We start from the raw sequence: 23558 nt of genomic DNA on the forward strand, positions 1-23558 counted from the left end.
GAGAATGAGACACTTTTTCCCAGTGGATTTCATATCTGTTTGCAGACAGCAGAGAAATGGTGAGCTTGGGAAACTTGGGTTTTTGTTTCAGGCTCCAGAGGGGAGCGTGCATGCTCTCATGGTGGTTTCCCCACACCCTTCTGCCTCAATCCCTCCAATCTGTCTGTCACGTTTCCCCCCTTCTGGCCCTGCTTGAACTTTCCAACTTTGCTTTAGATCACATTACCTGAGTGTTTGCAGTACTTCCTGGGTACAGAGAAGCCTATGGAATTTGCATATACTTCAAGTAACAGCTAAGGCAATTGAAAAGTTTTAAGTTCCACTCATATATTACCTGAAGATAAATATTCATCTTCTGTGTAACAAAATAACCTAACTTCTCTGCTTGGTTTATAGGACAAACTGGATGGATTTGTTCCTGCTCACTTCCTTGGCTGGTACCTAAAAGTAAGAATCAGTCCCTTCTATATTTAGATATTTTCAGTAGGGCTGTTCTGCTTTTAAAGCTTGACTGCTTCTGTTTCAATGTTACCAGTGTTCAGAATCAATTATATTAGGCAATCATCCATGAACTAGTTTAAATAAGTGTTTTGCATAATAATACAAGACTTATTTTTTTTCTGATCATACTAGGTCATTTAATTTCTTTCCTAAATAACATTCCATTAATAAGCTTCTGCTTCCACAGAGATGATTCATATTAAGGTCAGATGGGTAAAACAAAGAATATGCAAAAGCAAAGTCCTTTATTTTCCCAACAGCCTAAATGCTTGAGTAATCTTAACATAGACTATGGAAAAGTTTTATGTGCAGTGTAGGCTGTGGTGAAGTTACCATTCACCCAGATACATGATATACCAATATTATTCCACATGTTAAGCACTTCACACTTTCCAAATAGCTTCTAGTTCATAATTTAAAAATACTATGAAGGGGAAACGTCTTAGTCATTGCAACTGTCAGCATGCATGTACCAAACATGGAAGAAATGCCAGCTGAATTTGTCTCTAGCAGAGCACGGGCAGCACATTGAATACTGAACATTTAGGTCTAAATGTGACTCTCCTCTGTTCAAGTGAATTGACTAACAAGTTTTACTTTACCCTGCAGCCCTTGTTGATCTTATTCCATGTCCCCTCCTGAACAACAATATTCAGAGAAGGTTGAACTTTAATTATAAGATAAATCACTGTTTTCATTTTACTTCTCTTCCATTTTCAAAAATGCAAGGGTTGACACAGCTGTATTAATTTGCCATGAATAGAAAAGAGCTTGCTAACCTATATGAGACTTTGTTTTGAAGCACAGAAACAGAACTGCACTTTTTTGAATGTTTATGTGGGTATCAGAGGAATACTTGTTAGTCTGATACTCTTGGATATAGAAAATAAATTCTCAAAATGAGAATCCAGTTGCATTCATGTAATATTTTCTCTATAAAAACAAATATGACCAAAATTTAAGCAGAATGTGATTGCCTAGACAAGGCTTTTGTAGGAACTAAAGGGAATTGAGGGTAGGATACAGAACTCTGATCTTTAATCAAGCAGTTAGACTTACTCCAGGCCAAGAAGAATATAGTCTGTGTCAGAATCATGTGGGAGAAGGTCCTCTACAGAGATGTTTATTTGATAATGTGCTTCCTGTCCAACTGTTTGTAGTCCCATCTCTTGAGTCTTGCTCATCTGTTTTGATCATTTATGTGCTCCACAATGCAGTGATTGCTATACTGTATAGCAAAATGAATATGCCTCTTAAATTCCTCCCTGGTCAATAAAACGTTTCCTATGCCACTTTGTTAATTTGTTGCATCTGTTTTTGTACTACTTGAATGCAAAAGTGAGCACTTTCTATTTTCTTTTTGCTTATGACTTGAATAATTACAACAAACTCAACTAGTTCTGCACCCTAATTCCCAATGAAAAACAGAAAAATTAAGGGTCTTGTCAGTACTTTATGTGGATCTTCTATTTTATCATCTGTGTGATCCCAGGACACATGTCGGTTGCACATTACCATAAACATCTTTAAAAGGTGTCTGCTTCTTATTGGCTCTGACAGGGTTCAGTCAGTGTAGCTGAGCACATGAAGTATAGAATTACAGCACAACATATCTGCATGAGACGATATGTCAGTGTAGCTTTGCATGCTGTTAGCTAACAAGGTATGTGTCTATTTAGGGGATATAGTTCATAATCTTCCATATGTAGCAGGTTTGGGGAAAGCAATTTTTTAAATAGAGGGAGTGGGGGAGAAATGTGGCTGGCTGTAATTGCCCCTACTCTTCTACCTCAGGACTGTGCAGTTGCATATACTCCTTTGTTCCCCTATAGTAAAACTGTGTGTCCCATATCTGACACTAGTCTGTTGCTGGGCAGGTGCTGTACTAGTCAAAAGTAGGAAGAAGACTGTGGGTACCCCAGCCATGTGAGAAGCTCAATCAGCCCCCCTCTAGCTACTGGGAGTAAAGGGGGGGCATTTATTTCTCCTTTCCTGGCTGCTGCATGTAGGCTGGGGAGGGGGGCATCTATACCCTCACCTTCTTACTGCTGGGAGGGTGGGCCTTGCGCTACACTCCTCCCTGTATCTAAATAATGATACATATATGTCCACCCATCCATATGAATATTCCTCTCCAAGAACTATAACAGCACAGTTCATCTGTCCATGTTCATGCTCCTAACCTTGCCATTTCTAATGCTCTAAAGATGGGTGTTTTCAAACTTGATGCATTTTTATCACTACACCTTGTAAGAAAGTGTCGGTCATCTTCAGTCCTGAAAGGAACTCTTTGGGCAGAGATCATTCAAGTGTCTGCCCCCTCCCAGCTACATTCAGTAGTGTTGGCTCCTTTTGAGTAAATTCGTGATTGGAACAGTTTGTCTTTTGCAAATGAAAAATCTAAAACTGCAGTTGCCTCTTCCAGCCCCTCCTGATAGGTGAGGAGTGGGAATGCTATTCCGATATGTGGAGCAAAATCAGAGCAGTATCCTGTGAGTTAAGTGTGTCACTGAGAGGCTTAGCCTAAAACATGTACCCGGATCTTGTAGGAAATTTCCTCTTAATGCCTCCTAAGCCAGGTCGCTTGGAGGTGTGAGGCGAGTAAGGGAGAGTAAGCCCTATTGCTGATTTGAGAACAGTTGGCTGCTGTGAGAATTGCATTAAGCAAGCTGGGAGAGCTTTCCTGAGCAGCCCCAAAACACTCCTGGCTGCTGCCACCTTCACCAGGTAGCAGATGCACACAGTAAGACTCCTTCATTTGATTTGTGTTTTCTTCTGTTACTGTGTCCTGCTTGTCTGCTTTTATTCTTTGCAAAGTATTCTTCAAGATAAATATCCTTCCCTTTCTTTCTTCAGACGCTAATGATTCGGGACTGGTGGATGTGTATGATCATCAGTGTAATGTTTGAATTCCTGGAGTATAGTCTGGAACATCAGCTTCCAAACTTCAGTGAATGTTGGTGGGACCATGTATGTACTGCATTCTGTATATCTTAAATGCTGAAAACAACTTGATTATCTGATCTACCTCTGGCCCAAATAGACATGTAGCTGTAGTGGTACTGTGCTAAGGCACAGGACTGACGTAGCCAGAGAGCATTCATGTGCTATCTATCAAATGTAATTTTATTCAGTTATAGACGCACATGGAGGTGGCTTTTTTAGTTTTAACTCCATGCCTACTTCCCCATTTCTGAACAGATTTAAAAGGTGTATTTTAGTACCAAATCCCTTTTCCTTTCTCTTCCCTTGTTTTAGGATTGCCCCAGTATCAGTGGATGTATAATACCTTTTACTGACAAACAACTGTCAGCTTAACTCTTCAGTGGAATGATAGCCTTATTGTACACAATTAGAAGTCCGTCCATATTTCTCTGTTCCAGCATACATTGTACTTTCCACATTAATCTATGTTCATTGTAGACTGTTTGGCTATGTCTTTCTGATGGTAGCATAAACCACAATATTTAAAGGTTGAGGAAACCAGAGAGAAAATGATAGGCTTGTGTGTATTTTTTTTTCTATCAATTACAAATGTGGGCTCAGTACAGTTTGTGTTTAACTTGTCTCTTTTTCAATGTATTTTTAATCTTTTTCAAAAACCTATTTTTCTCAGTTCATCTACAACAAACATAGGTGCTTTTTTAAAGACTTTGCTACAATACAGTCTACATTATCCAGGTCCCTTCTGTTGTATTGGGGGCTCAAATTAGAAAGTCATCCCCAATGCTATTTAAATAGGTTGGTCTTGCAGTATAGATGAGAACATGTAATATCTCAATTACACTAAACCCAACATTTTGGTTTTGTCTACATATTGTAGCCATAGATTCCTTAGGATACTTAACACTTAGATTTTAAGATCAGATGGCACTACTATAATCTAGTCTAATCATCTTCACAACAAGTGTGACCTCATCTTCTGCATGAGATATATATGCCACCAGCTACTTGAGTGTTCCAAGTTCATAACATACTTCCCTAACTGGGATACTATTTCATCTACAGTTTTTGTGCATAAATTCATTTTTTCTGTAGCATAAACCCTTTAGAAAAAAGTACTTTTATTGTTAAAGCTTTAACATTTTTAATGTTTGTTTTATCTTTTTAAACACTATCCTAAAGAAAACAGAAAAAAATCTGTTTGATTAATAGATCAATAGCCGTATCAGAAGACTAACAAAGTAAACAATTTTGAGAGATGCAGTCAAGTTTTGAATTTAAAAAGCAGCCAGTATTCCCAGCTCTGAGTCCCCTCTCAGGAATTAATGCTCAATAGTAAATATAGAGCATGGGAGAAATTCGCTCTCCCAAAAACTTCACATCCTGGACCTGGAGACAAATAATCCAGCTGCATATAGGAAATGACAGGTTTAAGATCAAGAAAAACCTTAAATATCAGGCACAGCAAAATCCAGGGCAACACAACATAGTAATACTCTTTATTTGGTGTGCTTTAAGACATTCCCACCAGAGGATAGAGGGGTGTAGAGCCACACCCGTATCAAGCAGTGGGAGGTCAGTTTACCACAATAGAATTGACACATCAAGAAGAGAGGTTTATTCTTCCCATTCCTGAAAAATCTGGTGCCCATCAAATGCATATCTAGGCAGCTAGACTTTGGCGAGGTATGAGGCATATGTCCTAAGAATCTTAATATTGCGTGAACTAGCTATTCTGGAAAAACTCCTTCCTTTTGAATGAAAACATGTACCTGCACATAAGTGTATAGCATTTCCATTTTACTGCCTTCACTAGATCATTACGCTTCAGTGATGTGGTTCTGCTGCTTATATACTTTTTTTCCTTTCAGTGGATAATGGATGTAATCATATGCAATGGATTTGGGATTTATTGTGGAATGAAGACTTTGGGATGGCTTTCTTTGAAAACATATAAATGGCAAGGACTTTGGAACATTCCTACATATAAGTATGCTACTTTAGAAAAATTTTCCATAACCAAAAGTAGCAGAACTCAACTGAGTTTTGGGATTTTACTTAAAATATACCAAAATACTGAATCATGTGGAGCTTTGTTTGATATAAGGATTTAATTTATATGTTTAAAACAAGAATCTGTAAACTAATTTTGCAAATAAAACTTATATGGGGAATTTTGTATGACTTTATCCAACTAACTTACTCTGGGTTTTAAGGGAGGGACATCTTAAGGACACTTGCTCACAAGGGGGAGGTGGCTTTTGTTTTGTTTGCCTTATTAGCATTATGGAAGTTTATGTGGAAATGTGTAAGGGGTCAGGGTAATGAAACAGACCTATATCATGAAAGAGCCTGCTTGTTCTTTTGGGTTTTATAATGGAGCAACAGTTCCTTAATTTGACTTTCCTGAGTAGGCAGCGGGTTAAAATATTATCCGATTCTGTCTCATATTAAGAACCAGCTTCATCATGAGACAGCAATAAAAGCTATATGGCAACTTTTTATCGTAAGCCTCTGTCTGCCTCTAACTTGGGCTCTGATGCCATCATTGTTGAAACTTGCTGGTGGGAGCTGCTCTGCTCTGCTCTTGATTGTTTTCAGTTGTCTGAATTAGGTTGACGTTTAGTACTTTTTAAGCCATGTTTAGGGCAAGTTGAATTGCACATCCCACAGGTGTGCTTCACAAAGCTGTGACAACTCAGAGCTTCAGCCTATAGTAACAGATAAAAGAGAGCTGTATGTCATTCAGACATTTCATCATTGCCCTTGTGTCTTCAATGAAGTTATTCTCATTATCATATCTGTAAATGAACAGCTGTAGTTTATGGTGTACAGAAAAGACACGAGGTGGGGACCAGATAATCTAGGAAGTCTGACTTATTAAATGCAAAAAAATAATAGAAACCATATTGACATCCTTTTTGTTTCCAGTTTTTCTGACCATATGTATCCAGTACCTTTTTTCCATCAGCAGTCAGAACTTTGTAATAAAACTGGCCTTTTTGGCTATCTAACCATCTGCTGTAGAAGCAAGTTTAAATGCCTACAATACCAAGAGTTCCAGACTTGAAATAAGGGTGGAAGATAATGCTGCTTGTTTTGAGATTCGTATTTCATTAAAATCTGTGCACATGATTGCGTAATTTAGACAGTTAAAGGATATTGTGGTTGTGTAACCAAAACAAGTGTATTTGGTGAGGACTGAAGCATATGCAATAACTAGTGGATTGTTTTGTGACAACTGATGCGGAGTTAAATATTAATGTGAACTTTGTTTCATGTAGTGATTTAATTTCTGAAAATATCTCCTATAATGGCATCTTCCACATTGATTGAGAAATCTAGAAATGGCAGAGTTGTGTGGAAACCAGACAGATTTATAGATTAACATGAAGTAAATACAGGTAGGAACTATAGGTGAGGAACTCAGGTCAGGATAGCAAATCTTTTGTGCAGCAAGGGTGTACTCTAACCCACTTATGAGCGACCAGCTCAAGAACATTCAAAGCTTCAGTAAAGTTATACCGTTATTTCTTCAACTCCTAAGTTTTAAAAATGTCCTTTGATGATAGTTATGCACTAGTGTCTTGAGCTGCTGGTACTGAATTGGGTTTGTGGAGACTGCCCTTACTTGATAGCTCCTATCCTAGGTGTCATCTATTTAGTGCAATGTCTCCGTAAATTTAGATTTGTAAAAATTAAATTGAGATGCTATTTAATAGGCTTTTTCATAAGAGAAGATTGATTCACTGCAGCTTTCATTTAAAGGTGGGTTTAATACAAGGTGAATAGAGGCACCCTAGCTCAGTTCAGAAAAGTTTTTGGTGGCTTGAACTGATGCCTGATTTAAAAATCTTTAAAACGTGTTTGTAAATATTGGATATTTTCCATTCCTTAAAACTGGTGTGAGAGTGATATGTGGTGGCTTTTTTTCCAGAGGTAAAATAAAGAGAATTGCCTTCCAGTTCACACCCTACAGCTGGGTCAAATTTGAGTGGAAACCAGCATCCAGCCTGCGCAGATGGCTAGCAGTTTGTGGCATCATCTTTGTAGTAAGGAAACTTCTCTCTTTAAACTTAACTGATAAAATGACTATTTGTCAATCTCTCTTGTTTGCAACACTCATGAACGTGTTAATGGTCATTTTCATTCTGATTTCTACCAATGCTAGCCATAGTATATGTGGTACCCTAGTATTGGAACACTCTGTCTTCATCTCTAAATTAATTTTCAAAAATATTTTTAATCTTGATTTCTGAGTGCTATGCCTCAATTCTGAGTAGTTTAACATGCATGCTAAGCTTAATTAAATTAATAAATTCTGTTATCCAAAATGCAGACTTTATATGAAAATATTCTTTTTGTTCCCCACTTCCATGGAAGTATTATATAATTAAAATTGGATATAGCTCTAAACCAGAATCTTAGAGCTCAGCACTTCAAGCTCTGGGCAGTATGGGTCTAGAGCACAATGTTTTGGCTCAGACCTATCTAACTAAAATATCAAAGAAGAGATAATGTAGCCAAACAATTTGATATTTGTATTGGACACCCAGTTTTGCTTGGCTCTGTTCTCCAGGGTAACTTAAATGTATTTACATAGCTATCCCAGAACAGCCATATGTCCAGAGTAAGTGGAGAAATGCAAAAACGAAGCAGAGAGAAATGCTTTTGATACTTTCTGGAGATATTGGACTGTATTATTTACATGTTACTATATATAATCTGTATACTTGATAAACATACTGTTCTAACAGCTGTTTAATCACTCTCTAAATTAGCAGAGGATGAATGATTGCTATGAAAATCTGATGACATTTTATTTTAATGGTTGCTTAGCAAATTTTTCTAATCCAGTTTGCTTTGTGGGGTATCTTAGATTAGCATGTATTCTAAATTCATTATTATGGTAGAAGACAAATTGCAGGTTCATGAAACTGTACTTTTGGAGCAAATAATGTATTATATGTGATTAACAATTTGTGGGAGCACCCACAACATGTTAGCCACTTTGCAAACACATAGATGACAGTCAACTTCATTAAAAATTCAGACCACCAAACTTTCTGTAATATAAAATTTGTCTTGTATGTTAGATTCATATGCCACAATGGATTTGCTGAGATTGATGCAATTTTTATGGGCGGTGCAGTAAACAGCAATATTAATAAAGCATTCTGCAAGTCTTTAAATAGGTCCTTGCACCCAGTATAAAAGTAACTTTCATGCACCATAAGAAGAACAAACCATTAGTTGGCAGTGCCTATTGCCATATTTGAAGGAGCTGTCAAATTCACGTTAGCCTGGGGTGTAAACTACAGTTGCAGTGATTCTCTTGGCAAAAACATCTTGCAGCTGATTTGTGATTGTTAAACTAGCTTCATATAGCATTTTACCTCAGATTTAATCCTTACTTGCCAATATTTTTCATTATATATAATCTTTGGAACAAGAAACATCCTTCAACCCAGTTACCTACAATAATCATCATAACTGAAGTAGCTCCCTCTGTAGAGGTCTTTCTGTCACTTTAAACTTCAGTTCATCTACAAACTCTCACTCTTAAATAAATACTTAATTACTGCTGCTCAGTGAGGTCTTGTCAGTGACACTTGTGTAGTGCCCAAAACTGGATCTGTTGCTTACATTTCCTGGTATTTTGTGTGTATCTGTAACTGGCCTCTTCAGTGACCATTGAAAGGACAACATTTATGCTTTTGGGATTCAATAGTGGTAGTTCTGAAATGATTTATGTCACCAGATAAACTTGGTTAAAACTAGAGTTAAAGTTGCTGCCACACTTCATTGGCACCTCACCATATGCCTTACAAGAACGTTAATTTAAAAAAATATTCTAATTGCTTCCACACTGCCCCCCATAAAACCCCCCTTTAATGATCTTAGGGCACATGACAGGTGTTCCTATCTTGATGGAGCATGAGAGCTTGAACACAGAAGAATGCTGTGGAACCAGTGAAATCTGGCAATAACTTTAGCCCAGTGTTTCTTAACCTGGAGTTTTAGAGGGGTCGCAAGTGCAGAGCTGGTATTGGGGGTGGCAAGAAAGGTAATTGCCTGGAGCCACAGGGGCGCCATGAAACTAAGTTACATGCCTCAGCCCCGTGGGGGTGGGACTCAGGCTTCAGGGGTACAGTAGTTTGGAAAGGTTAAGAACCACTGCTTTAGCCCAAGCTTTAACCAAATCTTTTGTCCAAATCTCCATTTTTTTCAGTGGACGCAACATGGAACTGGAGAGCGAAGGAAGCTGAGGAAGTGTGTCCCCCCACTTTCCTTTTAACTCCTCTGCTCCTGGTGGCTTTCTATAGTCCCTCTCTAGAAACCTGGTAACTGGGTCAGGGCTGCTGAGATTGGAGGGGTTCAGGTAGGGCGTTACTTCAGTCATGGGGATTGAGACTATAGAGGCCTGCCAGGAGCATCAGAGCTAACAGGAAGAGGGGGGGAGACACTTCCTCAGCTTCCTTTTGCTCTCAAGTTCCATGTTGCGCTCATTGAAAAAAGGACACAGTTCAACTGTGCAGAAGAAAGTGATAGAGAAATCACTACACTTCCTTATGATGAACCACAGGAAGTTAGTTGAGTGAAGAGGGCAGGAAGTGCTAATTCTTCCTCTTGAATGAATGTCTTGATCCCTCTGCTTCTGGCAAACCCTCCTCCCCTGTTCCCCACATGAGCCATGTGTAGGAACTCCAGGAAGAGAAGACTTGTTCCCCTGCTCCTTTTTTTAATTAATCTTGGGATGCTCATCTGGGCCAACAACCCCCATTAGATTTAATAGGCTTCTGAATCCTAGAGTGAAGTCCTGGTTCTGTTGAAGTCAATGGTAGTTTTGCCATAGACCTCAACAGAGCATCACTCCCCTAATCTGGAGATTAAGTATAATTGTCATTGCTTGGCATTGTCAATAGTACTTCAAGATGTGACCGGAAAGTAGCTTTGCATAATGCAAAGCAGATTAAGCATACTTTCGCATTGTTACCTTGTGAGCCCTCTTTGTACGAGTCTAAGTACACTTTTCCGTGTTAGGAATAACTGTGTTAGGAATAAATGTGGGGGAAGTCCAGGCTTTACTTACTGAACCTTTTGAATTATTAAAATGTCCTTTTTTTCTCAGTTTTTATTAGCAGAGCTGAACACGTTTTACTTGAAGTTTGTCCTGTGGATGCCACCTGAACACTACTTGGTCCTGTTACGACTTGTCTTCTTTGTCAATGTGGGAGGTGTGGGCATGAGGGAGATCTACGACTTCATGGATGACCCGTAAGCCAGTCCTTCTGCATATGCAGTGTCAAGCTTCAATTGCTTTGTATTTAGACTTGTAGCAGCTTGTTGGTGCAAGTACAGTAGAAGTGGATCAGCCTATGGAGGCAAAGAAGCCAGCAGCCCTAAACGCCTTGTTTTCAGTTGTTTACCTCTAATGTAAAACATATCCCCTCTTGTAGTAGATAACAGATGTCCGTATAGACCATTTTATGTATGCAGTATTAAATTTCAGTTTTTCTTGAACAAAAAGTTACCATGTTCTCTGAGAATGTCCTATAAACATTTAAATTACCTGGAACAGTATTGGTTTTTTATGCAAAGCAGCACTGAACTCCACTTTCACATTTACAAGCCTGGTGCTACAGTCCTTAGACTTACCTTCTAAGGACTGCATAGTCCAGCCCTCATACTCTTTTTCTTAAAGGTGCTTCTTTCTTGAGCTGTCTTCCAACACTTCTCTGGTCCTCTGGAGCTTCTGTGGCACCATCTTGCAGATCAGAGGACCCTCTAGTGATGCATTTTAGGGCAAAGAATGCCTTTCCCCACAACAATGCATGTAGTTAGGCACCTGTCAGATTGTTCCTATTTAAGCATCATATTTGTCCTTGCTGCTTTTATTGTTTCTGCAGACTGTAAGATCTGAGAATGCTTAGTTCTCAAATTTAGTTTTTCTGTTAACGTACATTGGTAATGTCACAAATTGGCTGACCACACCGCTAGTTCTGGCTTCATTGTCTGTCACCGACCAACACAAAAAGTGTCTGTGTTCAGAATTTAGGGTTTCAACACTCCGAAGATCAGTTTCACTTGCAATGTTTTGATTTGTAAAACTGGAAAGAACGGTCAACCAGATTATTTAGTTGGATTTAAGGACATTCGTCTTTGGCAAGTGGTCCTCTGCCCCTAATGCTGGACTCACTGGTTTGGGACATGCTTCCAACTCAAAGGTAAGACTAGGTCTCTACCTCTTATTGGTGAGCCCCTCTCCTTAGCAGCATCTTCTGGTCCCTGTGCTTGGGTTGAAAAAACAAATCCCTTTCCCTCTGTTCAACCACATGGCGTAACATTGAGATTTAGGAGAATCATCAGTGTCTCATTGCTGATTCAGCATGATGCCATTCTTTCAGTGAATTGTGTCTCATAAACTGAGGAAGAATTCATCTAGTGAGCAGACCAACTGATTCTGAGTACCATATCATCACTGCCGTCACTACCTACCTTTTTGTTTCTCTTGGTAGGTAAGGTGATTGCCATCAGCACCTTTCAGCTTGAGTTGTTCTGATTCATCAGCAGACCTAATCTCCATAGGTTCTTTATGGATGGTCTGAGGAATGAATCTAATGCAACTAGTATCGCGTCAGTATCCTCTGTCTGCGCAGTTTGACTGTGATTCCTTCGTGCTTCCCATGCCATTACACCAGAGATGACATTCTACTCCTTTTTTTCACTGCCTGTCTTGGTGTTTGTACCATTCCAAATCACCTCGAGTCAAGGACCTATAAATGGACTCTTCCAGTTTTGAATTGTAAGGAGCTGCTGTTGGGAAGAGCAGCTGTTCTGGATACTTATTTCCTAGGATACACTCTAAACACAGTTCTCTTTGAAAATGGCTGTGGCCTCTCAACTCTTTAGAAAGGGATAAAGCATAGGATAGTCCATTGGCCCCCTGGTGCCAGAATCAGGGTTAGGATGCCTTACTCATGGGTGACAAAACTGTTGCAGAGCCAACCAAAGATCTAACCAACTTCTATAACCCTAAAATATTCAGCATAGGAAACACTGAAGCTCTAAACTAAGACGTTCATCTTCTCTCCTGATTCAGGGTCATTTGTGGGCTTTTCAACAATTTTAGAGACAAAGTGGATAGAACTTTCTGATCCTCTTGTTAGAGCATCTAAAGTTTACATTAATGGGCCATGAGACTTACCGTTCTGGTGCTGTGAGGCTTTTGTCATTCTGATATCCCACGTCTTCCATCGAAATTGGTGTGTTGCCACAGTTAACAGCAGGAATCCAGGTGGTTGCTTCCTAAAAGAATCCTCTGAAGCATTGGACTCAATTGCTAGGTGCATGGCATCTGGAGTTACGCTCTCTTTATCTTTTTGGTATAGGTGTGAGGCCATTTTCAGAAAGCCTGGAATAAGGCCATGGATTTTTGACTTGGTCCTCAAGCAGAAGACTGACTTCCCTTTTAAAATTCTTCCTCAAATGAAGAATCCATAACCAGCTTCTGTTCCTTCAACGTTCTCAGTTTGTGTATGGCCCTTTCATCAGTGATCACCTGGGGTTTAGTTCTCCTCCTTTGTTCTGTCGTAAGCACAGTTCCTAAAGAATGGCTTTATAGTCAAGGCACATGGAAAAGCCAGCTTTCTGTTTTGCTGGTCTACTCTCCTGAATAGGTTTAGGTCACAACAAGGTTTTTGAAATACTTATGGTTTTTATCTCTCCATTTGTCCGGCTATTTTCCTCTTTGCCTATTTAATCCTAGTCACACCAGACAATAACCTTGTACTGTGGCTCCAAAGTTCCCTTGGTCTGAGGTTATTTTAGAGCCAGGAGGCTTTATTAAATTGGAGTACGTTTCTCTGACCCTAACTGTGTCAGACAGTAATTTATGCTTCATTTACCCTATTTTGTTTTCCCCAGTATACTTAGCCCTATCTCAGGTTAGACAGAAGGGTCCATGTGATTAAGAAAAATGTGCATTTGTTATGAATGGACTCCTGGGCTGTGTCATGCAGTTGTGTTACAGGGAGCCAGTAGCAGGCACAGTCTCCCCCCTGCTTCTGCAGCAGCCCCAGAAGCAGCTCTGTTGTGGGCTGGTAACATTGGGGGTCTTCTGTCAATTCCCTGCTTCAGCTGTTCAGCAGCTTCCTGGTTGGTCATCTGTTGCATCGTCAGGGAGCGAAGTGAGTAGCTCTGGTTGTTTCATTGCTTGCTTCCCTGCCAAGCAATGGGAACCAAGGCAACACAATAGTTTTGAGTATATTTACCTGAACCAAGGAGATAATCAGTTAAAGGATGGATTTCCCCTCCCCTATACAGCCACTAACTGCAACCCAAGAGAGGGGGAAAAGGCAAGCTGAGAAGAAACGTCCAATGATGGCTCCCTAATTCTCTGCTCCAGCACAGGTTAAAACAGCCTAGAGGTATTCTGACTTGCAGTAGCTGGGGACCCTACACCAGCAGCAGATAGCAAGAGTACTGTGTGCTCCAACCACTCTCCACCCATCACACACCACCTGTTCCAGGAGCTGCAGGAGGAAGACAAAGGAGCCCACTATATCAGCCCTACACCTGCTGAGCTGGAAGAGGCCCCCGTCAGGGATTTATGGGTGACTTCCGCTCCTTTTACATTGCCTGGCAGAACAAGGCAGAGATTGTCTCAAAGTATCATGTGTGGCTTCTGAACTTCGACCTTTTTGACACATGTTCGGTGCTTTGGCTGAGCCACAGTGAGTTAGAGACTGGCACAGATGTCATGAGCAAGCTAGAAATTCTTACTGGGGAGGTATCCCAAGGCAGGTACATCTGTGCATCATATTCATCCTGACCTGTTCATTCCCCCAACCTCATGTAGCTTTCTAGTTCCTGTTCTCTACCATGCTGCCCCCCCCTTCACTTTGCCCCAATAGCTCTACCACTCTCTGTGCTGTGCTCCCTAGGGTTTCACTCAGCAGCTTGTGATGCACTCGGAATGCAAGAACGTGGGAGAGCTGGGCAAAGGAAGGGAGTATTTAGGGGAAAATGAGAACAGCCATACTGGGTCAGACCAATGGTCCATCTAGCCCAGTGTCCTGTCTTCTGACAATGGCCAGTGCCAAGTGCTTCAGAGGGAATGAACAGAACAGGCAATTATCAAGTGATCCATCCCATCTCCCGGTCCCAGCTTCTGGCAAACAAGTGGCTAGGGACACTTCAGAGCATGGTTTTGCATCTCTGCCTATCCTGGCTAATAGCCAGTGATAGACATGTCCTCCATGAACATATCTATTTTTTTAATCCTGTTATAGTCTCTTTAGGCCTTCACAACATCCTCTGGCAAAGAGTTCCACAGATTGACTGTGCATTTTGTGAAGAAATACTTCCTTTTGTTCATTTTAAACCTACTGACAGCTAATTTCATTTGGTGACCCCTAGTTCTTGTGTTATGAGAAGGAGTAAATAACACTTCCTTACTTTCTCCACACAAGTCATGATTTTATAGACCTCTGTCATATCCCCCCATTAGTCGTCTCTTTTCTAAGCTGAAAAGTCCCAGTCTGATTCATCTCTCCTCATGTGGAAGCTGTTCCATACCCCTAGTCATTTTAGTTGCCATTGTCTGTATCTTTTCCAATTCCAATAGATCTTTTTTGAGATGGGGTGACCAGATCTGCATGCAGTATTCAAGATGTGGGTGTACCATGGATTTATATAGGCAATTTTACATTTTATTATCTATCCCTTTCCTGATGATTCCCAACATTCTGTTAGGGAGTGCAACATAGAATGAGGGAGAATTCAAAAGTGGGAGAGGCAATCAGAGGAAACAGCTATGTTTATGATTACTGAAGAAAAATGCTAGATTCTTTCTATGGTTTGCCTCTGCTTTTTACCAAAGAGCTAGAGTGAGAAGATATCAAAGGTAAAATTCAGTCATCTGTATTAGGGCTCAGTGAAATTTTTGTTCTGATTTTGTGTTATGGGACACAAACTTTAATTTAGAGGTAGGAGATAGCTCTCAAGCTTTCTACCACTAACTGTAAGAGGAGGGTGCCTAGAAAAGTGTAATGCCAGTGTCTGCTCCTGTCTTATATGACAGCTACAATCTTTTTGTTCCGTTTGTCCAGTGCCTAGCACAATGGGACGGGGGGGAGGGTCCTTGACTAGGGCTTCCTAGACTCTGTGGTAATACAGACAGTAATACCACAGTTGTATTGAAAGGATGTGTGCAGTAGAAAATAAATACAGAGAATTGGTGGCTGAACTAGCTGAAGTGTGAGCATCTCCCTTCCAAAGCATGGTACTTGGCATAGTTTAGTTTGAGTCAAATGCCTTCTTAGTGTTGGACATCTAATTTTTAAACATTTCCTGAAATGTGTTCCTCACAGGCATGTAACTTCTAGTATCTCTCTCAACCCTCTCCACAAATGGGCATAAAGTCACATTCTTGCTTCAGGGTATTTAGATTGTAGACTAAAACAGCCAGTCTTCTTGTGCAAAATGTCCCCACCCACAGCATGCAATAATTGATTTCACTCCATGCTGTTAAATACTTCTTGTACACGTGAAATTGGTGCAGTGAGAAAGGTGACCAGAGTTCCACATTCAATGCAAGAGGTGCAAAGGATATTGCAGAACTGGTTTGATAAAACTTAATGTTAGGGAAAGCTACCGACTAGGGCAGGAATTGTCTAATGTATGGGGTTAATGCCCTTAAAGACAGTGTCAGGTCCACAAGAAAAGGAGATGAGGAGATTGGGACAAAAATGAAGATTCCCAGATTATTTAGAAGAAGGTTCTTTTTAATGGTAGAATAAGCTGCACAGCTGCAGCACCAGTGAGCTGTTTCCTGAAAGGCTTCTTGTAAAATTAAAAAACAAACAAACAAACAAAAACACTCTAAAGAAGCTCTCATCCCTGAAGGAGAAGAAAGACCAAGAGGGGTATGTCTACACAGCAATTAGACACCAGCTAACTTAGCATGCGCCCAAAGGATGTTTAATTGCGGTGTAGATGTTCAGGCTTGGCCTGGAGCCCAGGCCCTAGCACCCTAGGGGGTGGGAGGGTCCCAGAACTCAGGCTGCAGCTGGAACCCAAATGTCTACAAAATAGTTACAGCCCCTTAACACGAGCTCCTGGAGCCTGAATCAGCTGGCACAGGCCAACCGCAGGTTTTTAATTGCAGTGTAGACATACCCTAGCAGACTGACTGCCTTAGCTTTTCCTTGTAAGTATTCAGAGGCTCTGCTTACATGCTTGAGGTTTGGTAGGGTTTAGTTTGAGTGTCAGTGATCAATTCAGGGTTTACTAGCAATTCAAACTTACACAGTATTACAATTCCTTTCTTGCTTTCCTGGTAACTAACTCCAGGGGAAATTACATACTGAGAATGTTTATGCTTGAAAATAGGTATGCCACCAAAAGCATTCTAGCTTCCTTGCCTCATCCGATATCTTCTTTTCTGTTGTCAAGCATTTTGCTTTTATATCCCTTAAGAGATGGTCAGCTAGGATGAATTGGGTAGCTTGTGTTTGGAAGAGAACAAGGCTCAGAATATAGTTTAATCACATCGTTCCTTACAGGCATGAAGTATTGTATGTAACAGTGTGGAGTGTGGCATAGTGTTCATAGCAGATAAAATAGGGGTCAGAGTTGCTATGTTCTAACCCCACTTTCACCATCAACTGTCTATGATCTTGAGCTGGTCACATAATTGCTTTGTGTCTGTTCACAGATCTGTTGAAATGGGGATACTTCTCTACCTTATGGAGATATTGAGGATTAACTCATGTAAAATGTTCTCAGAACCTCTGAAATGGGATGTAGGGGGAAACAAAATGTTCAATGGTAGAGGGGAAAATACTTTGGCATGCCAGTCTGTAGTATGGCCATACGTCGTATGTTATACATCCATAGCAATGGTTAAAAGTAGACAGTCACACAAGTTGGGTAAAGGTGAAATATATATTCCTATTCTCCCTTTTATTTTTATAAAGGTATATTCCATTGCATATTTGCTAGTAAAATACTAATCACTTAATCTCTCTCTTTCAGGAAGTTCCATAAGAAGTTGGGTCAACAGGCATGGCTAGTTGCTGCTATCACAGTCACAGAGTTTCTGATTGTTGTGAAGTATGACCCCTACACCTTAATGCTGTCACTTCCTTTCTACATTACCCAGTGCTGGATCCTTGGAATCGTACTTGTACTCACCTGGACAATATGGCGCTTTTTCATTCGGTAAGCAAAGGTGATAGAGCTCAGTCCCAATGAGCACCAATGTGCCAGCTCCAGACTTAGCCAGACCACATGAATAGCAGCTTACTGTAGAACAAAAAAGACTTTCAAAGTGTATCTTTTAAAACTATATAATTTTGGGTTTTCAGGGGGAACACATCTCACCAACAACTTATTGAATATGTACAGTATAAAGTCTGTTTGTGAGACTTGATTAGGTAGTCTTTGATGCATAATATCCACAATGCTTGACTCTAGTATAATTTAATTATAAATGTAACCAAAATCTTGACCATTAACTTTACAGCTATTTGTTTTAAAGAATTTAACCAGAATCATGAACGCTAGTCTATGTGACCATCACACATTGGTGTATTCTTCTGAAGTAAAGGCCAACTGTATCCATCAGATGCTCAGTGTGCTATGGCCACAACTTTCACAAGTCATTAGGGATTTTGAGTTCCCATTTGAGACACCTTTAAAGAGGCCCAATTTTCAGACAGTGCTGAGCACCTTGCTCTGAAAATCAGGCCTCTTTAAGACTTCTCAAGTTGGGCACCCAAATTCACTGGTGATTTCTGAAAATACTGGCATTTTATTTTTAGACCATCTAGCTCTATTTCAAAATCTACGTCTGACACTAATGTCTTTTAAGGCTACATACATGCCAAGATGGAATTATTTTCAAAGCTTTATTTGAATGATCAGAGTGCAAATATTGTCTGAAGTCTCTTAAGTGATAAGACCCTCGCAGTCAAAATACAAAAATGGCTCAAATGATTTTTATGCAACTTAAAAACAATAATTCTGTATGGTGATCAACTGTTGGAAATTTCAACCCAAAAATAATTTGAGAAAATTGTTGAGTAAGCTCCTGAATTAAGGGGTTAATTTAAAAGTACATTCTCAACCTGAACGAAAATCTCCAGTAGTTAATATCCAAGACATTTACCCAGACTGTGTGTGTATATATACGTAACAACATATGCTATATATAATATATTTTGCATAGATGGTGGATGGGAGACCTAACATTTTCAGGCTGATGAATGTATCAGCAGGTGCATACACATAATCTATTTATTGATATGCTCTTGGCCATGTGCCTAGATGGCAAGGCCACTTTCAAAAGGTTATATCATTCTCACTAGGGTGCAGAAGGTAACCCAAGCTGAACTGCTTGTGAGCATGATGTGCAATTTCCTGACCACCCCCCGGAATGGCAGGAATTCTCTTCTCCCATATGTTCCTGCTAAAATATCTTATTGCAGAAGAGAGACAGACTCGATTCATGAACTCTTCCGGCAGCTAAATAGACAGACAGACTGTGTGTGTGCCTGGCAAACAGTTTTCTTGCGGGTCATCTGTGGACAAACGCATGGCATCTATGGTCTATGGAACTCACTTGAGTATTGTCACTTGAGAAATAAACTGCTGAAGGAGCGTGACTCCAGCTGCCCTCCTGGTGTAGTGCCCTGTCAGGGGAAATGAAGATGGTAACAAAGGTCAAAGAGTGCAATACAAACCAAGAGTGAGAGGACCAGATTTCCTGACATGTAATCTAAATGTGCATACTCAATTAGGTCATTACTCTAGTGTGACAGCACCTCTATGTCAAGAAATAGAAGTCAATAGGTGTGATCAAAGGAATGAGACCAGCCTGTGGATCAAGTCCTACGGGCAGCTTTCACTCTTCACTTTTTCAGAATGCAGCTTATGTTCATTGTACTTCTGGGCATGGTGGTAATAATTTGAAAGGACTAGCACTAAATGTAAATAAACTTTTCATCAACTGAATCCATATCCTTGCTTACAGAATAAAAGAAGTCCATAGAAACTTGGTGCTGTAGTGTTAATCAAAATGGGCCAAATTATCTGTCATAATTACACCAGGATAAATTTGCCCCATTGTTTTTATTGTAAATCTAAAATGCTTATTTTAATCAACACTAACCATCTTTTTTTTGTTCTTAGTGACATCACCTTGCGCTATAAGGAGATAAGACGACAACAGCAAGAGCATAGATACGAAAAGGACAAATGTTTAAGCAATGGTGATGGACAATCTCCAGTACTAGATGAACAGAATGGGAACAAACTGAGGGAAACAAAACTTTGAACTGAAGCAACAGACTAAGGGCTAAGAGAGCAACCTGTAGAAGTCAGCTTGTTTGACTTGACATGCAACCTTGACCCCCTTTTTCCTCTTGTCCTTCTAGTCAAAGTTGGGGAGAGACTACAATAGACAGAAGTCAGAACCTGCACTATTGAAAAAGAAGAGATCTTCACACCTGTTTTATAAATGTATGTCTCTTCTTTGCAAAGTCAAGGATTTAGGAGGCTTTTAAACTAAATGCAAAGGGAATCCAGTGATCCTATTTCCAATGAGCCAAGATATTTCAGTTTTGACACTATTTGATGGGGCATTAGGGACACTCATTTTACGGAATAAATATACATGGCACTGAACACTATATTTCTGCTGAAACTACCTTGAGCTGTGGAGTAGTGTATGTAATGTTGGTTTCATCCACCTATTAGCAGCAGTTCAGGGACAGAACTGCAGCAAGATGAACTTAGTGAAGTGACTGGAGCGTGTGAACAAGCTGCGTAACTTGCACAGGATATAATACAATACACAATTGTTACGTCCCCCTCAATGCTGGGGTTTGCTGCCTTTCTCAAAGCCGACTTGCAATATCATGGTGCAACCTATGACTGGTTTCATACTGCATCACAGCTCTCCTTTTGGCTCAATTGTTACCCTGGTCATCTCGCATGTAATGGAAGTTTAGATCAGAAAGTTAACCTCTCTTCATTGCCTAAGGGAGTAAATGTATTTACAAACAGAAAATTGATAGTTATTGCCAGCAGGATCTTAAGTTTTTTGCCTTATTCTTACAGCATTATTTTGCTTGCCAAGGTAGCTGCATTATTGGCTTCCCCTGTGAAGACAGATGTCGGGTTCTGCCATCCTTCAGAATTGTCCTATTCCTCCCAGTGCTAGCTCTGAGTTTTAGCAACCATAAGCAAACTGGAAGATATGCTTTCTTCAGGCCACTTGCACAATAAACAGATGCTTAAGACTTCGCTGTTGTAGCTGATGAAATAATAGAGCTGACTTAATCACTTGTGGCCCTTCTGTGAGTGATGGTGCAGCATGAGAGAGAACCTGCTGTCCAAGCTAGCTAGCATTCTTGCCAATGAACAAACAAACAAAATTCTAATGTCACTGTTCCTAAAACGTAATGGCTGCAGTAGAACATCAACTTGTTCCATATTGTCATAGATGCAGGCCTCTGTAATGTAATAAACTGAGAACTTTAACCAACTTAACTTTTTGTTCTAAAAATACAACACTTATCTGGCTATTAATCATGTTAGACACTACTTTTGAGAGAGGCTGATTTAACCAGAAGAAAATAATAGAAATACAAAAACAGAGTAAAAGCTAAGGATTTAAACAGCTTTACCCCAAACTTTCAATAGAATCAGGAAACTCACAAGCCAAAGCTGCTGGCTGCAGCAAAGCACAAATCTTTGACCCATTTAAGGCTCATACTTGAAGGGTAAGCAAAATCTGTCTCTCTCCTATGCTGATAGTGACACAAATACTTTTAAAGAATGTGCCACAGAGTAGAATTCAATTAAAAAATTCTACCATATGTATGCACCTAAAAAGCTCAACAAACGAAGCAGAATTTCAGGGCAAAGGAGGCAGGATCAATGGAGTATGGCAGCTGCCCTTCATGATAGGAATCAGTAAATTGAGGGGAGGTTGATCAGTATGAGGGATTATATGAGGTTTCTTCCTTGATTGTGCATAATGTACTATTGTGAGTCATTGAACGGCTGCTGTTAAGCTTTAGGATTTATCTGCTGTAATGTGGTGATGAATGCTATGGCTGTGTAACTAGATGTTAACAAACCCTTAAATGGGCAGATGCTGAGTTGAATGAATCATTTTATTTTTGAGCCTTTATCCACCCCAAGTAATATTTTTAAATTTATTCATACCAGTCTTTTGAACTGTTGACTGACTGTCAGTACTAGTGTACATGTGCTAGTGTGGTCCCAGCTGAGCCAGGCTCGGATGCGTATCTTTCCGTTCACAGTGTGTGCTAGTTCACACCGTTGTCTCTTCTCTGACTTGTCTTTGGGTGGGTGAACATTCCCATTTCTGCTTCGTGATTCGGGCAGGTGCAATGGGGAGAATTTGGCATTTTACTCTTTTCCTTGAGGACTCTGTTGTGTAAATTTTTGAAGGAATTATGGAAAATGCCCACTTCCTAATGCTGAAGCTGATGTACTAGACAAAACTCTAATTTGTGTCTATCTACGGTCACTTGAACATGGAGCTTTTAAAGTTACAGTCTGGATAACTGAACAAATAAAATGTTTGCTGGTGTATTCTTGGGTACAACCTGTCTGCATGGTTTACTTTCACACTAGGTGTGGAGTTGCATGGCTAATAGGACATCTTGTGCATTCCTATGAGCAGAAAACACCCTTAGATTGCCATTGCATACAAGGGGATTTTGGACAGATGACCTTAGCATAACAAATGTGTCCAGATTTTCATGGCCATGTGGCAGTCCACTTATCTTCCCTGAACGGCAACTAACTTCAAATGAAATGGCTCTGAATTAAAAGATCTTAATCACAAACAACTTGGGTTATTTTAAACTTACGACAATTATTTCATGTTCTCATTGCTTCCCTGGTGGGGATATCTGGCATTGCTCTGGCCATTGAAGTCTATCTTGTTTTTAGGAATCCCCGTATAAAGTGTGCCTCTGGGCACCACTGTCTAAGGGCTATGCCCTAGAAGCATGCAAGATTTCAAAGGAGCTTGTATGTGGAGAGGAGAGCTGCTAGGCCCTACTGAGAAGTCCACTAAAGGTAAGTGGGGCATGAAATAAGGAAGGCTGCTTGCCCCTATGGAGATATGAAGGGAAAGTATCTACCTCCTCTGCCTTGCACATCCCTGTCTTATCCCATATCTCTTCACCTTAATCTGATAGCCCCTTGTACAATTCTGTTAAACTTCTGAGAACCTAGGTATGTGTTTTTCCTTGTCTAATAATGCACTGAGATTTGCCCAGGAAATTAGGTATCTAGGATAAGCTGAAACAACGAGAGTCCTGTAGCACCTTAAAGACTAACAAAATTCTGAGGGCATAAGCTTTCATGGGCTGCAACCCACTTCATCAGATGCATGAAGTGGAAATCACAGATGGGGAAGGGGAGGGGGGAATTATGCGTGCATTTGTGCGAAGGGTAAGAAACATAACAATGGGGAGGGCAAGTGCTAACAAAGTCAGTTCAGTTAGGGTAGATGAGGCCTATTCACAACCATTAATTAGAAGGTGAGAATGTGTGAACAGTGGCAATTATTTCTTGTAATGAGAGAACCATTCCAAGTCCCTATTCAGACCCAGTCTGATTGTGTTCAGTTTGCATATGAGTTCCAGCTCTGCAGTTTCTCGCTGAAGTCTGTTTCTGAAGTTTTTTTGTTGAAGAATGGCAACTTTCAAGTCAGCTACAGAGTGTTCTGAGAGATTGAAGTGTTCTCCGACTGGTTTATGGATGTTATCATTTTTTATGTCTAATTTGTGTCCATTTATTCTTTTGCATAGTGACAGTCCGATTTGGCCAATGTGCATGGCAGAGGGGCATTGCTGGCACATGATGGCATATATTACATTAGTAGATATGCAGGTGAATGAGCTCCTGATGGTGTGGCTGATGTGATTTAGGATCTGTGATGTTGTCACTAGAGTCGATAAGATAAGCTGCTGTTCCCAGAAGGGAAAGAATACAGGATGAATAACAGCAAGGTTCGGTGGATGTGAAGAACATTTTTAGCCCATGTTAGAGTTATTGAGTGA

At 40.1% G+C, this 23558-nt stretch overlaps 1 protein-coding gene across 2 annotated transcripts in view; it reads left to right on the plus strand.

The window, feature by feature from the left end:
* The window catches only part of PTDSS2 (phosphatidylserine synthase 2), a 61471-nt gene extending 39381 nt beyond the window's left edge, over nucleotides 1-22090 (plus strand). For both annotated transcript variants that reach the window (XM_067540447.1, XM_067540448.1), the window contains 7 exons: nucleotides 397-447; nucleotides 3358-3471; nucleotides 5316-5434; nucleotides 7382-7496; nucleotides 10577-10722; nucleotides 17485-17670; nucleotides 19642-22090. In XM_067540447.1, coding sequence (XP_067396548.1) covers nucleotides 397-447; nucleotides 3358-3471; nucleotides 5316-5434; nucleotides 7382-7496; nucleotides 10577-10722; nucleotides 17485-17670; nucleotides 19642-19786 — 876 coding nt within the window. In that variant the 3' untranslated portion in view covers nucleotides 19787-22090. The remainder of the gene's footprint in view (nucleotides 1-396; nucleotides 448-3357; nucleotides 3472-5315; nucleotides 5435-7381; nucleotides 7497-10576; nucleotides 10723-17484; nucleotides 17671-19641) is intronic.
* The last annotated feature ends 1468 nt before the right edge of the window (nucleotides 22091-23558 follow it).

The sequence above is a fragment of the Emydura macquarii genome, unplaced genomic scaffold, assembly GCF_026122565.2.
Source record: "Emydura macquarii macquarii isolate MOO-44397 ecotype Brisbane River unplaced genomic scaffold, CSIRO-AGI_Emac_v2 contig_587, whole genome shotgun sequence".
NCBI classification, from domain to species: domain Eukaryota; kingdom Metazoa; phylum Chordata; order Testudines; family Chelidae; genus Emydura; species Emydura macquarii.